The following is a 16,205-nucleotide window of genomic DNA, read 5'->3' on the forward strand; positions in this document are numbered from 1 at the left end:
CTTCTGAGATTCATACTTTCTCTTATCTGTAAGCCCTTATAAAATCAAAAAGCAGATCACATCCTTCCAACATATCATGGCACAGGATATACATTACCATTCCAAAACGTAGGGAAGGGAGCACAGTGAGGAGATACTGGAGCTGGAGAAACTCCAAACTCAGCATCTCCATGACTGATACCAAAGCACTCTTCACATCCCCAAGTCCCTTCTTTGCTGACTGAAACACACTTCTTTCTCTTGGGCTGTTTCCACTCGGTTAGCAGCTCTCCTGGACAGGTGTCCCACAGCTCTGTGATCTCTAAACTCTTGGGGTCTCCAGGTCAATCCAGGCTTCACCTTCACAGCTTCTGCTGCTGTTCTTGGTGATCACCCCATGGCACTGTTTTTCCAAAACAAGGGGGTCTTCTGCTGCAATTCGGCTCCACCACTAGCCTCTCATAGGCTCTCTTCTTGGTGCCACACCTCAAATTCTTTTCATGACCCCTTCAGTCCTGGGCCTTCAACTGACACTGAGGCTGCACCTTCACCAATGGTCTCTCTTGACCTCTCACAGTGCCGAGTCTCTGCTACACTCCATGACATAAATCACCTGAGTGATTCCTACACATTACCAAGCCTAGCTGTCAACACAAGGTACAACCTTGGCCACCTCACGCAATGACCTTTCTGGGCCTCCATGTAAGGACATCCCTTACACATTCCTGGCCTCAGCACTTTCCTTAGTCTTAGAAGGAAATTCTATCCCTGGCTCTAAAACCAGAACCACATGGCCAAAGCTGTGAGTTCTGCTGTTAGCTGGGGCTGGAACATGACCCCTTGTTCAGTTAGATCTTCATTAGCTTTCTGTTTTCAATGGTTCCCTTCTCTGCTTAGACTTGGCTGTTCTGGAACTTGCTCTATAGACCAGGCTGGTCTTGAACTCAGAGATTGCATGCCCATGTCTCCTGAGTGCTAGGATAAAAGGCATGTGTCAATCTGGATCAAAAGATGTGTCATCCCACCTCAAGATCAGGATCAAAGGCCCATGTCTTCCAGCCTCAAGATCCAGATCATGGGTGTGCCCTCCATTTCTGTATTATAGTTCATTCCAGATGCAATCGAGTTGACAATCTAGAATGGGCATCACAATACACCTATTTAGAATAGGTGGCAATGTCCCTAGGGGAACATCCTTTCTTTTTTTTTTTTTTTTTTTTTTTGGTTCTTTTTTTTTTCCGGAGCTGGGGACCGAACCCAGGGCCTTGCGCTTCCTAGGCAAGCGCTCTACGGGAACATCCTTTTTATAAAATGAAAGTTTGTCTGGGTGGGATCTTGCCCTGAGGTCATTGTTCCCTTAAATTTCATTTAATATCTTTAATCTGTTTGTCTCCATGAACGGATTTAGCTCCATTCCACTTCCTGGTGCCCCTTTGTCCCTTGAACTGTACATTTTGAACTTTTCCTTTGCTTGCGAAGTTTCATCAAAATGCTCTTCATAAGGTCCTAGGAACCACACGATGGAGTCTATACTAAGCTGTTCTGAGATTTCCTTTGCCAATGAAATTAATCTAAATCTCTTCACCTTAGCCTTAGGCAGACTCTTCCAACAAGAGCAAAAAGCAGCCATATTCTTTACCAAAATATCATAAAAAACTATCTCTAGGCAGAATATTAAAATTCTTTTCCTCTGAAACCTCTCGAGCCAGTTCCCCACAGTTCAAATCACCCTCAACAACACTGTCTTCCACGTTCCTACTAGTATGGCCCATGAGACACCAATTAAAGCATGATTTACTAATCCGAAGTCCCCAAATCCACATTCCTCCAATAACAGCACAATCAGTCTGTCACAGCAATACCCCAGTCCCTGCTACCAACTCTGTCTTAGTTAGGGTTCAACTGCTCTGAACAAACACCGTGACCAAAGCAACTCTTAGAAAGGACAACACTTAATTGGTGCTGACTTACAGTCTTAGAGGTTCAGTCTAGTATTGTTATGGCGGGAAGCATGACAGCATCCAGGCAGACATGGTGCTGGAGAAGGAGCTAAGAATTGTTCTACATCTTGATCCTCGGGCAGCCAGGAGGAGACTGGATTCCACACTGGGTAGAGCTTGAGCGCTATGAGACCGCAAAGTCCATCTCCACAATGACATCCTTCCTCCAACAAGGCCACACCTCCTAATAGTGCCACTCCATAAGGGCCAAGCATTCAAACACTCGAGTCTATGATGGGCTTACCTATTCAAACCACAACCACTCCTGGTTCTAGCAGCTGCTGTCCTGGAAAATGACACCCTCCCCATGGCTCTCCCTGCTCATCCTTCTGCAGGACTCCTCTGTCCCACTCTGCTGTTCCAAGGAGATCCAGACCAGTGGAGGCAGGTGAGTGCAAGAGTCCTGCTGGGACAGTGGTGGTGGCAGCTCGTGCTCAGCGCCAGCTGGAACTTTAGCAGCTTCTGGGGCAGCACCCAGATACGGCTCTTGTTGGGGTGGAGGCAGCTTTCTGAGCTGTAAAGGGTACCCTCATTTCCTCTGGACCCTGACCCTAGGGTGTGGGGTTGAGTTTCGGGCTGTGTAGCCTTCCTTCCTCAGTTCCTCCTTGGCTCCTGGTCCCCTTCAGGCTTTCAGCTCTTCTCTTTGATTTTCGATGTTGGAAGCATTGCGTGGAGGCAGGTAAAAGACTGAAAGTGGGATGTGTCACTCAGTGACCATGACCCTCAGTGTGCATGCAGTGCAGGGGCACACCTCCTGGGGACCTGAGGGCTGATCAGCACGTGCTGGAGAAAGAGGTCATTCAAAGACAGAACCGGAACCCAGAGCTTATAGCTCACTGCACTGTTAGCACAGGGCTCACTGCTCTGTTAGCTCACAGCTCTGTTAGCTTACAGCTCACTGCGTTATTAGCTTAGAGCTCACCACACTGCTAGCAACTGGAAACTTAGGCGTTGACACAGGGAGATATCATAATGGGGCCTGGTTCAAATTAGCTCAGTCTAAAATGCACTTGAAAATGGCCTTACATCAGATCCTGTTCTGTTTAAGAGCGCCCTGGGAAACTGCTCCAAGTTGTCATGGTGTGGCTCATTTCCTCAGTAAACCACTTGGCAGCGCCGCCTGCCACGTCTAGGCATGGGCAGACTGCCTTTGCTTTGCCTTTGCCATCTCTGGAGGAGACCCCTGAGATCTGCTGCAGAGAAAGCAGGAGCCTGAACTATGACCTCTGCAAACCTCTCCACTTGGTACTGCTGCTGGGGGAGACCCAATTCTTCAGAGGCCTGAGGGCCAGCCTGTCCACCCACAGCTGCTCTCTACCAGGAAGGAGGGAGGAGGACCAGGATCAGATGCAACCGAAGAAACCCATCTGCAGCCCCACTTCCCCCGAGACCCTGGTGAGGAGCTGCACTGAATTGGCCAGACACACAAGAACAGCCCCGTTACGGGCACACTTACTTTTGCCAAAGCTTCTCAAATTCTCTCGGGGTGAGGGGGATGTCAAAGCCGTACAGTGAGTTCTTAATGTCCCTTCGCCGGAGGATGCCGTTGCCCTCATTGTCAGTTTCTATGAAATTCTACAACAGAAGGTGGCACTCAGTGATGTGCAGACCCAGAGACCCTCCGCAGCTTCTGGGACACTCAACACTTGTCTATGTGGACATGTGAGCGGTGCTGTGCCAGGGTGCTGCTTGCCCTTATGCTTTTGAGACTGAGATATGGGGTTCACTGAGCCAGCCCCAGGGAGGACTGCAAACCCCAGGGGTCATTCCATCCTCACATCCCCCAGCACTGAGGTCACAGACATGGACCACCATGCCTGGCTTTCTAAAATGTGGGTCCTAGGGTCAAACTCGGGTCGTCATGCTTGTTTGTTTGTTTGTAGACAGGGTCTCACTATGCAGCCCAGGCAGGTCTAGGCCAGACTGTTCTGAAACTCCCAGATATTTACCTTTCTCTGCCTCTGAGTGCCAGATTTAAAGACGTATGCCACCATACCTGTTAAGCAGGTATCAAATGTGTTACTGCCCCCCCCCAACATTTAATATTTTTAATGGAACTTGGCAATGGAACTAGCTGGCCAAGATGTATTCATAAAGGCGGGAGGGGCAGCCCAGCAAGGGAATATCTGCCTATAGTGTACTAGGACCTGCATTTGATCTTAAGCACAACAAGATTTATGAAGGTGCATTCATAAGTTACAGCAACTAGAACGGTGTAACCGGGACCAGGACAAACTGATCATTGGTGAGATGAGGTGTTCACAGACTCTGTGGGAGGGGTGGAGGGTGGGGATGGAGCTGTGGGGAGGTAAAGGTGGAGCAGGGACACCTGGTCACCCTGCAGAGGAGCTGAAGGTAGGCATGGCCCAGGGCACACCGCATGCCTGGTCCTCATCTCAAAGTGAAGGTTGGAACTGATTCCCTGAGGAGAACAGGAGAAGGTCTTCACTGAGATCAAGGTAGGAGAGCAAAAGAAAAAAGGACCCCAGCAAGCATTTCACAGGCAGCCCGAATAAGAAAAAGCCAAATGGAAAGATGTATGGTCTCCTTAATCACCAACGGAGTGTGAGCTGGAACTGAATCCCACACCTGCGGGAATGACAAACTCGAATGCACGCTGCTGCAGGGGAGAGCGGAGAAGGGACATACCAACAAAACGACGTCTATCTGGTCTGCACATGAGTGTGCTGCCAGCCAACCTAAGAGAGTATTCTCCTCCATCCGGATGCAGGCTGACCCCTTTAAATCTCTCTCAATCACATGTTTGGATTCTACAACCCCTGCTCCAGCAGAGTCACGGCTGAAACATAACCAAGCTCTCGGCTAGTTTGGGCCTGGCGTACAGGAATCTCGGGAGGCATTGCACTGTCCCACTACCCTGTTAGCAGATGAGCAAAATGAACCCGTGCAGGCTGTGATAGGAGCGAGGCCAGGGCAAGCCACTGCCTATTGCTTGGGGCACTCAGGTGCAGCTTCTCAGGGCAGACAGGTATGCACAGAAAGCCTAATGTGCCAGGAAGACAGAAGCCACAAGAACCCTTCCTACTTCCCCAACGCTGTGAGCCAAGCATTCGGATGGTGCTGGACAAGGTGCTGGGCACGCCTGAGGGCAAGTGTGTGCCAGCCAACTGAACCAACTGTGGATACAAACTGGAAACCTTGGCCAGGTGGGATTCACCACTCAAAGCATGCTCAGTGCTGGGAAACTCCTCCAGCGTGGTCCGTCATCACACAGACGGAGAAGGAAACAGTGATCAGCTGCAGAAGCACATGGACAAACCCCGACCCTCGCTGATGACGTCATACGCAGTCGACTAGGATCAGGATGGAGCTTCCTTGACTACGCAGCCCCAGAGCTGGCAATTGTATCTGGCCGTGAGGATCCAGGAGCTGCCCACTAAGAGCAGAATGGCCATAGCAGACAGAAATGGCTTAACTCCAGGTCAGAGTAGTGTGGAGGAAGGTGGAAAGGGTCTAGCATGTCACCTTGGAGAGAAGAGAGCAGTGAGGAGGAGGGAAAGGAAGGGAGGGTGCAGCCCTGCCTCGGTGGGCCGCAGCACACTTGTTGAGGGCACTGTGTGGAGGAGAAGCCGGCCCAGGCTTGAGGGAATCCAACAGAACTTTGCATTAGGCAGGAGCCAAGAGAGAGCCCATGGGGAGAGCAAATGAGGAAGCCAGACACAGCAAGGTCACCCTTAAAGACAGAGAGGGCGGGCACTGCAGCTTGCAATTGTGACCATGATGCTTTGTATGTGCTTGGGCCAGGGAGTGGCACTATTAGGAGATGTTGGAGTGTGTCACTGTGAGTGTGGACTTTAATACCCTAGCCATAACTGCCCGTCTTCATTTCGAGGCCTTCCATGAAGATGTGGAACTCTCAGCTCCTCCCACACCATGCCTGCTTGGATGCTGCTGCTGTGCTCCCACCTTGATGATACCGGACTGAACCTCTGAACCTATAAGCCAGCGCCAACTAAATGCTGTCCTTACAAGAACTGCCTTGGTCATAGTGTCTGTTCACAGCATTGAAGCCCTAACTGAGACAGTGACCTTCCTTTCTGGGGAAGGTCACGGTGTCCTTGGTGAACCCACATCCCAGATTCAGGAGAAACTTTGTCCATCCCATCCTGCTGTCCTGAGGCTTAGCTGTCCCTGTCATTGTCAGATTGGCTATCCATGACATCACAATTTATGAGATTGCTCATGGTGGCATGTGTCTTGGAAAGGCACTTCCTGTCGTCTTGTCGAAATGTGGAAACAGCTCCTACGATGCCCATTGGCTGTTGTGTCAAACCATTGTTGACTCTTGCCCTGATTTCCCCTTTAAACTTTAACTCTTCTCCAAGCCCGAGCTCAGGTCAGGCCCCAAGTTCCACACAGTCTTCTCACCTTCTCACCAGTGATTCAGAGTAGAACTTACTTCAGAAGAATTTAATGGTGTGTATTTGGGACTTTGTTTTCTCTCTCTCTCTCTCTCTCTCTCTCTCTCTCTCTCTCTCTCTCTCTCTGTCTTTTTATAAACTTACAGATTTTTTTTATTAGACATCTAAATGATGTTTTCAGGTCAGTGCTCTTCAGGGACATGGAATTAAAATGATTAATTCCTTGGAAAGAGTCTCACTCTATCTTAAATTAATAAACAATTCAAACATTTGAAAACCATAAAGAAATGGGGTTGGGGATTTAGCTCAGTGGTAGAGTGCTTGCCTAGCAAGGGCAAGGCCCTGGGTTCGGTCCCCAGCTCCGAAAAAAAAAAAAAAGAAAAAAGAATTGTAAATCTCTCGCTACTCTTTCCCTCCTTTCTCTGCAGTATATGACACAGCTCAGAATGGTCTCAAACTCACTCTGTAGTTGAGGCTGACCTCGAACTCCTGATCATCCTACCTCCACCCCTCTAGAACTAGGATAGTGTGAGCAACCATACCTTAGTTTTCTTATGTTTTTGAGACACGGACTTGCTATGTAGTTCTGTCTGCCTACGAACTTGTAACACTTTTACTACGTTGGCCTCCAGAATACTAGAATGGCTGGCACATGAGCCGTGAGCAGCGTCTCTCCTCCACATCTTCGTGCACGTGTTTGCATTACATAGTGCACAGTGAAGGTCAAAGAACAACTTGGAAGGATCGGTTCTCTCCCCTTCCACCACATGGGGTGTAGGGATTGAACTCAGGTCTTCAGGCTTGGCCGCAAGCTCCTCTTCCTGCTGAGCCACCTCACCAGTCCTTTACTGTGTCTTTAAACACCTTTGATAACCTCTCCTGTTTCAAGCATAAAGTTCCTTCACTGAGTCCACTCTCCTCAGTGGTTGAAAGCACAGGTAGAATGTTCTAGGACTCTACAGTTATACCATCTCTATTACTTGGCAGTGACAGAAATATCCAATGAACGTCACCACAGCTGCAGTCGGTGCTGGTGCTTTGGTTAGGGCAAAGCCAGGTGCACTCAGAGTGTTGGGGAAAGTCTGTTGTATAGAACAGCAGGTACAACACTGAGGGTGCATGGCGATGTCTCCCCTTCTCCACACTGCTCTGGCAGCTGGGCCAGCCCAGCAGTCACTAACAGCGGAAGTGGGCTCCCCCCACCTCCCTTACCTTGGACAGGTCTGCCCATCTGGTTTTGGCTTTCATGATGAGGTATTGATGAGCCTGCTCACAGGCTAGCTCAGAGTCTGCAACTTTCTGTTTACATCTGAAGAGAAAAGAACGCACAACCGTGCTTAGGAGTGATGGGTTAGGACTCTCCCAAACTCCCCCACCCCACCCCTGATGCTTCAAAGGTGCCATTAAAGTCTGTGGTTTCACATCTGGACTCAATTCTTACAACACAGTCTCATTTCCCCGGCTGCACGCCCGGGATCTTCCGAAACTTTATTTTCAGATTTAAGAACAAATTGTGCCTTCCGCCCCAGCACACATAGCCCAGAGGGCCTGTTTCTTCCCCAGGGGTTTGAAAAAGCAGAAGGTATGTATAAAAGGATATTGGGTGTCTTAGGGAGGAACCATAGGACATTTTAGTTCTGATTCTCTGATTTTGCGAGTCCACATTCAGTTGAACAGCAGAGGTGTATTAGAAAGCAGAGGTCCTGGGTTGGGGATTTAGCTCAGTGGTAGAGCGCTTGCCTAGGAAGTGCAAGGCCCTGGGTTTGGTCCCCAGCTCCGGAAAAAAAAAAAAACAAAAACAAAAAAAAAAAAAAAAGAAAAGAAAAGAAAGCAGAGGTCCTTTCTCCCAGCCCCAGCAATTTCTAACTTTCAAGACTTACTCTACTTATGTCTAGTGATGTGTACCTATGTGGGGGTGAGTGCACATGAGTGCAGGTGTCCTCAGCGGGGCTGGGTGGCATGTGGTTGTGAACTACCTGACAAAGGTGCAGGGACCTGAACTTGGGGCCTCCCTAAGAGCAGGGCATGCGTCTAACCACTGAGACACGACACCCAACCACTACCATGGCAATCTTACCAGAGTTAGGCTTAAAGGAGTCAAAGAGGATCAGGATTCCACTCAATTACTTACAGATGAGGAGTGCTCAAGATACCTCAGAAAGGCCTGGTGCTGCTGTCCCTACGCAGGCCTGCCTGGGGCACAGTGGTGGATGCCTGGGCTGCTCTGCCCACTAAACGGATCAGGAAATTGGGAACAGTTGAGACCACAGGTCAGTGGTTGCCTCTGGGTCCTACGTCATGGCCTGAGACCTCCCTATCTGGTTCCCAGCATGACTCCTTCATGACTCTCCTACTTAATGCTTCTGGTATCCCTGGCTTCACCCCCTCCACCCTCAGAGCAATGCCATGAGTGTCTGGCCTCACCCATGTTTCTTCGACATTTCTTTCCAACTGCCTACTGGACTCCTCAGAATCACGGAACTTCACGGGTCGCAAAGGATCCGCTGCCCTGCCACCCTGGCCTCTGTGGCTGTGACCCCCATGGGGGCCTGGGAAGGCTGACAGGACCCTGTGGTGTCTTCACCACTGACTTGTAAGGACGGAAGCCCTGTGAGGCGCTGAGGACGGGAGGCTTTTGGCAGCCTTGCCCTGCGTCTCTACTATCTAACGCAGCACGCTGGCCTGGGGTACTTTAGGCGCCGAGATGGAAGGAGGTTGTATCTTGTTTACACAAGTAAACAACCTCCATCTGCCAACACAGAGGGAGCTACAAACTGGTAAATAATTTATCTGGGCCAATAAATAACACCACCTGTGACGAGGTGGGATCCTATCAGAAATGCCAGGCACATGCACTTATCCGTCCTGCCAGATGTAGCCCCTCCACCTGGGCCTGTCAGAGGAGGAGAGCCTTGAGATGAGACTAAGTTGAAGCCTCGGCACCCATGTAGGAAGCTAGCCGTGGTGGTGCATGCTCGAAAGCTCAGGGAGAGACAATGTCTCAAAGATAGGGCGGGTGGTTCCTGAGGAACACCACTGTGGCTGACCTGAGGCTGACCTCTGACCTCCACGCACAGGTATACACACCCACCCCCGTATGTCACACATAGGAACACACACATACACACTTTAAAAAGAATGATATAGTACTGTCAGGGAAAGACCAGTGACTCTGCTCACATCGGCTTTCTACAGATGACAGTGGGTGCTTCTATGCTACGTATCCCTTAGGCGGTGTCCCTACTCTGATCTCAAGGCCTCAGACAACAGAGTCTATCCAAAGGCTTCCAATGCTTCCGCCTTGAAAGGCTGAGCAGAAGGCCACACCTCTGATTCCATGCAGAGAAATGGAGGAGTGCATGCATTTATATGAATGAGAAAAGGCCTGGTAGGCAGTGAGCTATGAAGTCACATCCCCGTGGACACCATGGGTGTCTTATCTGATTGTTCTACCTCCCACGTGGTGTGCACGTGTTTTCTAAACTCAGAAAAAGGAGGCAGGGAGAGAAAAGAAAGGGAAAAAAAGGTGGTTCCAGGCTCATTTTTTGTGTCCCACCGTGGCCGCAGCAGCACTGCTGGTCTTCCTGGTGGAGGGGCCAGCATGCGCCGATGGCTCTGACCGCACCACCTTCTTACCTAATGAGTCTTTGAGGTGCCTCATCTGACTTCCAGGGTCTCTTCTCACACAGGTTCTGAAACTCTCGGAAGTTTAGTGTGACGCTAAGTCTCAAGCCCATGAGGCTGAGGAAGCGTTCAAACTCGAAGTCCATCATGTTGATCAGCAGGTACTGCAGCAGTCTGTGAAGGTCATGCATGCTGATGATGCCGTCCCTGTCTGTGTCTATTCTAAAGAAGGCGGCGTACGAGTCCTACGAGCAGAACACACACGTCAATGCACTTCTCTTCCACTTACACACCACTCACAGCCACCCCGTACAGGGACACGGAGGGAGCTCCTGTCCTGGCCAGATGCCACTCAGGGAAGTGGGAAGCTTAAGGAGCGAGGGCAGCTCGGGACACCTGCATGTCCTGTACCTGCCCATGGAGTGAGGAGAGTGGGCGGGGCTTCCTGGAGAAGGCAAAACTCTCCCTGCCCTGGAGTGTTTGGACTGTCTGGCCACATCTCTTTTCAGATAAGCAAACCCTGTCAGGTTTCACAACCAGGAGCCACCTGTGTCAGGGCTCTGTCTGGAAGGCCGAGAGGAAGCCCTTTGCTCTGTTCATGGTGCTGCCCAGAGGCCCCGTGATCGGGATATAAAGAAACAGGTTCACACCCTCTATCAGTGTAACTTTGGGTCAGGCATCTGACCGTGACACCCTTTGCCTCTTCAGATATAAAACTGCTAAATAATGGGCCACACTTTGGTGGCCCTTTGGCTTGTTCTGTGAGTATCCTAAAAGACTGTCACTATGTCTGCTGCCTAAAGTCAGACAGCGAGTGGACCAACATCTGCCTGTGGCCACAATGTGCACTGTCCCCTGACTTGCAGAGCTGCTGACATGGTCCTAGTATCCTGTTTCTGAGGAGCCCTTACACTGCCCTCTCCTGGGAACTTGAGGATGTCTCCTGGTGTCTTGAAGATGCCACACCGATCCCTTCAGACTACAGCTCCCCATCAGGAGTTGCTCAGAACACTGAGTGGGCCTGTTTCTTTTTTTTTTTTTTTCTTTTTTGGAGCTGGGGACCGAACCCAGAGCCTTGCGCTTGCTAGGCAAGCGCTCTACCGCTGAGCTAAATCCCCAACCCCAGTGGGCCTGTTTCTTGTTAGTGTCTGATTAGGTGCTTTGGGTTTTCGTGGAAAGTTCTAGCTGAGATACCTCACTGATTCGGTCACCAGACATTCCTATGTGCAGTCACTGTGCTGAAAAAAACATGGGGATGGTTTAAACGATGTCAGCTCTGCTCAGAGTCACTGCATGTAGAGGGGAGGGGGCTCTGCCAGGGCTAAGTAGGGCTGCAGACTCACCTGTTCACAGGTTCCCTCTAACTCTGGCTCTGAGCCTCTCATACTGCTGACCCACTGTGCGGGTCAAAGGCCAAACCTCTTGCTCAATCCTCTCAGGTCTCTTGGCTTGGCAGATGGTTGCTCAGACCACATACTCAAGAGTCCCAAGTCCTCCTGTTTGTGTCTCACAGATATGTCACATATCAGACTCTCTCCCTGTGCCTGGAACCTACCCTCCTCACCCACTTGCCTCACAAGTTTACAAGCTTCCGTCTCAGAAGTTCCCCTCCCCAACACGACAATCCTGGGTGTCATCACAGAGGCCGTGATGAACAGATACACTCGAGTTTCTGGCTATTGCAGCCAACAGCTATTGGGCTTTGGGTAAGACTCTCTCCATCTCTGACCATGTTTCCTCAATATCTACTCGATAGGGTAGGTGGAGAGTAAAGAAAATATACATGTGTGCTCCCAGGCACATGACCAGAACCCTCACTGATTCATCAGCTAAGCAAGCACTGATCACCGTGGGGAGCAGGCAGGGGGTGGTTGGTGGGTGGAGAAAGATGGTGGAATTGTGGCTCAACCCACGTACAAACGCATGCAGGCTGAGTCCCTGGGAGCCAGCGGATCCACGTGGCTCATGTGGAGGGCTTAAAGAAGACAGGGAGCTGGGAGGGCCAAAGCTATCCCACAGGAGAGGAGAAGTTGCCCAGGAGAGGAACAGAAATTCGAGTGAGAAGAGGGCCACGCCAGAGCAGAGGCAGAACAAAGAGTCGGAGTAAATAGGAGGCTGAGGGGCCTCGAATGGACGGCGTGCCTGCAAGACCAGATTCAGACCGCGTGGTGGAAAACGGAGTGTAGAGGGGTGGCTTATGCCATCCTCCTGCGGTCCTGCTTCATTCTGCTCACTGTTTTAAAGGACGGGGTGCAGGTGCAATGGCTGGGTCTGTAGATGCAGCCAGAGGCATGCTCCTGTGCATGCCCTTGCCAGTCAGGTGACCGGACTGAAGGTCAAGACCATAGGGACCACAGAGGACCTGGATGAGGCTCCTACTAGGGCATATCCTCAGGTCACCACAGGCTCTCTGGTTTTCCTGGCTTCTTCCCTGCCTGTCTGCTGCCTCCCAGTGGTCTGCTCACCTACCTACTCCTGCCCAGTTAGGAGGGGCCCAATCTTCCCACAAAGTCGAGTGCTCTCACCCCACACAGGCAAATTATTAAGCTCATCTTCCTTCTTCTCTAAACCCTTCCTACTTGTTACCATGGAGTTTGGGACCATTGATCAACCTTGTCCACTGAAGGTCTCATGTGCAGGCAGTCCATGTTTCTGTTCTGCTGTTTGTCTTCCCTTAGAGAGCCCTGTTGGTTCCTGACCAGCTTGAGCTCCTGACTGCCTTCTCCTTCCTTTCCTACCACCATTTGACTTGGCCTTCAGACCTGGAACAGGAGCCCTTCATCCTCTGGAGTAGCACACCTTAAAGGGCCCTGCCTCTTTTGTCCCACGGTGCTCTACCAAGATCTCCTCAGAAGGTAGCCACAGTGTCTATGAGTTGCCACTCGCTGTCTGTGTCTTGGACAAGAGTAGACTCTAGGCAGGGCGCCCCAGCATTTACTGCAGACTCTGGCTGGCAGCGGGCATGCATACTTTGTTCGGCGCACAAGGGCCAGTGAGCCTGTGCAGGATTCCAAGTCCACTGTCCCATGGGTGGCCATGCTCCCTAAGAGGGGTTTCTTTGTTTCTACCATCAGTGTTGATTGGGCTCTCAGAGTTCGGCTCCCTGTCTCTGTGTTTCCCCTGTAGCTACCAGGCCTGACTGGGTACCAGAACTCATGCATGTGTGAGCTGTAGGGTGGGGAGCAGGGTGGAGCCTTAGAGAAGCTACGATGTAGAGAACCACGTTACCCGGAACGAGTCCTTCAGTTTCTTGGGGAAAATTCTCAGGCATTCCTCAGCGGATACGAAGTGCTCATCCAAATTCATTTTAGAGGTTGGGCGTGACTGCAGTGGAACTGTTTCCAGTCCACTCAGCATAGAGTCTAAAAGGATAACAAGTGGGAAACTTCTGTGAGCTCTGCAGCCACACCTCTGCGACAACCTCAGTACCTGCTCCTTCCCTTCTGAAGCCTGGTAGAGAGAGACCCCACACGGCCTAGCATCCCATGGTTGCACCATAGCACTGTTCTCTAAGGATCTGCCTCCCTCACCTCCCAACACATCTTAGGAAGGCTCTTATCTCAAAGAGAGCTTGGTTCCCACAACATGGGGACACATGGCACTTGGTACCCTTGGCATGTACATCTGTCCCAGGCTTCTGTCCTTCCTAGTTCACCTCCTGATTCCGAAGGCCTCTCCCTTGTCCTTACTCATTAACTCAGCAGACTTTCCTCACCACAATCCTTCCATCATCACTGATAACACCCCGCCAGGGCACATCCCAGAGTTCACAGCCTGGGACTAGAGGGGCTTCTGGTCAGGGCAGATCTGCCCTTAGCAGAGACTCTGGCATATGGCAAGCACATGGGGCTTGTGTTCTGAATGATGGAGTAAGAATGAGTGACTCTCCAAAGTCTAAGCTGGCCCCATTAGCAGTCGTCATTTTGCCCCTAGCAAAGAGGCCTCCTTACCTATCCCTTAACGATGATAGAGAACTCAGGAGAGGGGCTCAGAGTTAGATCCCTCCAACTACACGAAGAGCTAGAGTTTCATGCCCCCTTTTGGTGGCAAGGAAGTGTATGCTGTGCTAGAAATGGGGTTCGTGGGCTCCCTGGCCACCCAGATAGCACTCAGGATTGCACAGCTGGACCTCCGGTGGTCATTTATAGCTTCCTCACTCACGCCATGCTCACAAGGTTGGCTCACCAGATGATACATTCTGAGACATGGCTGCAGTAGTAACATGTGGGGTCTTTGGGGGTGGCAGGGTGGGGTCAGGGCTCCCTGACTTCTACTTTCTCCACCTCAAAGTAGGGGCTGATTACTGCTTAGCAGATCATCAGAGTTAATCCCTCCACAATGAGCAACACATACACACACATAAAAAAACCGCATACATATAAGCACATATATACATATACACACAGATGCACAGTCACAAACACACATATCAACATTTATACATACAAATACACACATATCTACATACTCACAGACACACATGTCTACATACATACACACGCAAACAAACATATACACATATACATACACATACACACAATAAACACAAACATACACATTCTCACATATATACACATATGTACACACATATAAACTTATACATACACACACACACACACACACACTCAAACACACACCCTAGGGTCACTGGAGCATGACTTTCCTTTCCTGAAGCATCTGGCCCTGTAGGGCCTAGAAGAGGGCAGCAACAGCAGGTTATTGATAGTGGTAGGGACAGGTCAGGGAGAAGCAGGGCAGGCAGAGGAGGATGGGACACATTGTCCCACCAGGCCTCAGGCAGGTGTCCAGAGAGAGCTGCAGTTGCATAGCAGATATGCCTCAGAGCTCTTCTTCCTGCAATTTCCTTCAGGGGCGTCAAACAGACAGGAAGTGACAGCATTCTAAGCTGTCTCTGATGACCAGGGCCTCCCTCTCACACAGGGGAAGGGCTGTCTCTCACTGTGTAAGCAGGGATGCTGCCTGGGGCAGGGTCGATGAAGTCACCCCTCAAGGCCAGTGACAGGGGAAGGGACATGTGACCCGGGTTTCTAGAGTCTCTGTCCAGCCATCCTGTAGGCCTTGCAGCAATAAGAAATATATCCCTGTGCCTCTGTACAGGAACTTGGTAGCTTTGCTAAGGAGCTGGACTCTGAGAGAAGGGGATGGATGGCCCTAGAATCTTGAAAGGGCCAGAGGCCCAGCTGTTGGCTCTCATGAGAGACTGACGAGCAGAAGCACGGGTGGCCAAGGAGGTGATTCAGCTCTGCCTACCTCGTGACACTAACTTTTTAAGGACCATTAGGGATAGGTATAAATATGACCAGCCTCAGTGGCCTTGGGTTCATCCCTGAATCTAGACTGTCTACATCCCCACCTGGGAAGAGAAAGGAACAATGGTAGCCTGCAAGCCACATTGCTAATTACAGACAAGCATCGAGAGAGAGAGAGAGAGAGAGAGAGAGAGAGAGAGAGAGAGAGAGAGAGAGAGAGAGATCCCACAACCTTGTGCATGCCAGGCAAGAACTCCTGAAACACGCATATCCCCAGTCCTCAGATAGCCATCTTTTATGGAGGAAAGTCTTAAAGGCTGTGAGGTGGGTCTGAGGAAGCACTCTGGGGATCCTCTACTCTGAGTCCGTAGTCCGCTCACCAAGTTCTGCTCAACTTGGTGAAAGGACTGAAACATGGATAAGATTAGGCAAAGATGGCTTCCACCTCTCCGCCAGGGACTGTCGTCAAATGAGGAAACTGGCGGCACTGCCAGGAAAGACCTGTGGTGACATCAGGCCCCATCGTGGGCAAGATACGCCAGCATCTGCTGGCTAGCTACCTTCAAATCCCATGGTAAAGTCCTGGTAGCTCATGCCGTCTTCGTTCTTGAAGCCTAACTTGGAAGCTAGCATTGCATATTGGCAGTCATTCATAGGCATTCCACTTCTCTCCAGGACCTAGCAGGGAGGAGGGCAAGAGGGAGAGAGGCATCAGGGTGGCTGTCCCATAAGCCACTGCTCCTCTGCAGGCTCCGGCAGCCATTATTACTTGTCTGCCTCCCCAACCCCGCCCTCTGTGTCCCTAGATGGGTGGGGCCAGCCCTCTGTGTCCCTAGATGGAGGCTCGGGGTTGTTTCTGGGGCTTGTGAGTAAACAAAGGGCTCAGGCAGTATGACACTTAGACACAGCCGGCTCAGCAGCTCTTCGTCAAGGCCCTGCCAGCCAAGGTG

At 50.8% G+C, this 16,205-nt stretch overlaps 1 protein-coding gene across 7 annotated transcripts in view; it reads right to left on the minus strand.

Annotated features, from left to right (window-relative positions):
- Efcab6 (EF-hand calcium binding domain 6) overlaps positions 1–16,205 on the minus strand; it is a 186,977-nt gene that overhangs the window by 43,551 nt on the left and 127,221 nt on the right. For 6 of the 7 annotated variants that reach the window (XM_039080311.2, XM_063263623.1, XM_039080309.2 and 3 more), the window contains 5 exons: positions 15,816–15,933; positions 13,214–13,347; positions 9,998–10,230; positions 7,574–7,670; positions 3,436–3,554 (listed from right to left, as the gene is read on the minus strand). In XM_039080311.2, coding sequence (XP_038936239.1) covers positions 3,436–3,554; positions 7,574–7,670; positions 9,998–10,230; positions 13,214–13,347; positions 15,816–15,933 — 701 coding nt within the window. Of the gene's footprint in view, positions 1–3,435; positions 3,555–7,573; positions 7,671–8,785; positions 8,958–9,997; positions 10,231–13,213; positions 13,348–15,815; positions 15,934–16,205 lie in introns of those variants that run through there. The other variant, XM_006242144.5, reaches the window with a different exon arrangement.

Source organism: Rattus norvegicus, chromosome 7, assembly GCF_036323735.1.
Source record: "Rattus norvegicus strain BN/NHsdMcwi chromosome 7, GRCr8, whole genome shotgun sequence".
NCBI classification, from domain to species: domain Eukaryota; kingdom Metazoa; phylum Chordata; class Mammalia; order Rodentia; family Muridae; genus Rattus; species Rattus norvegicus.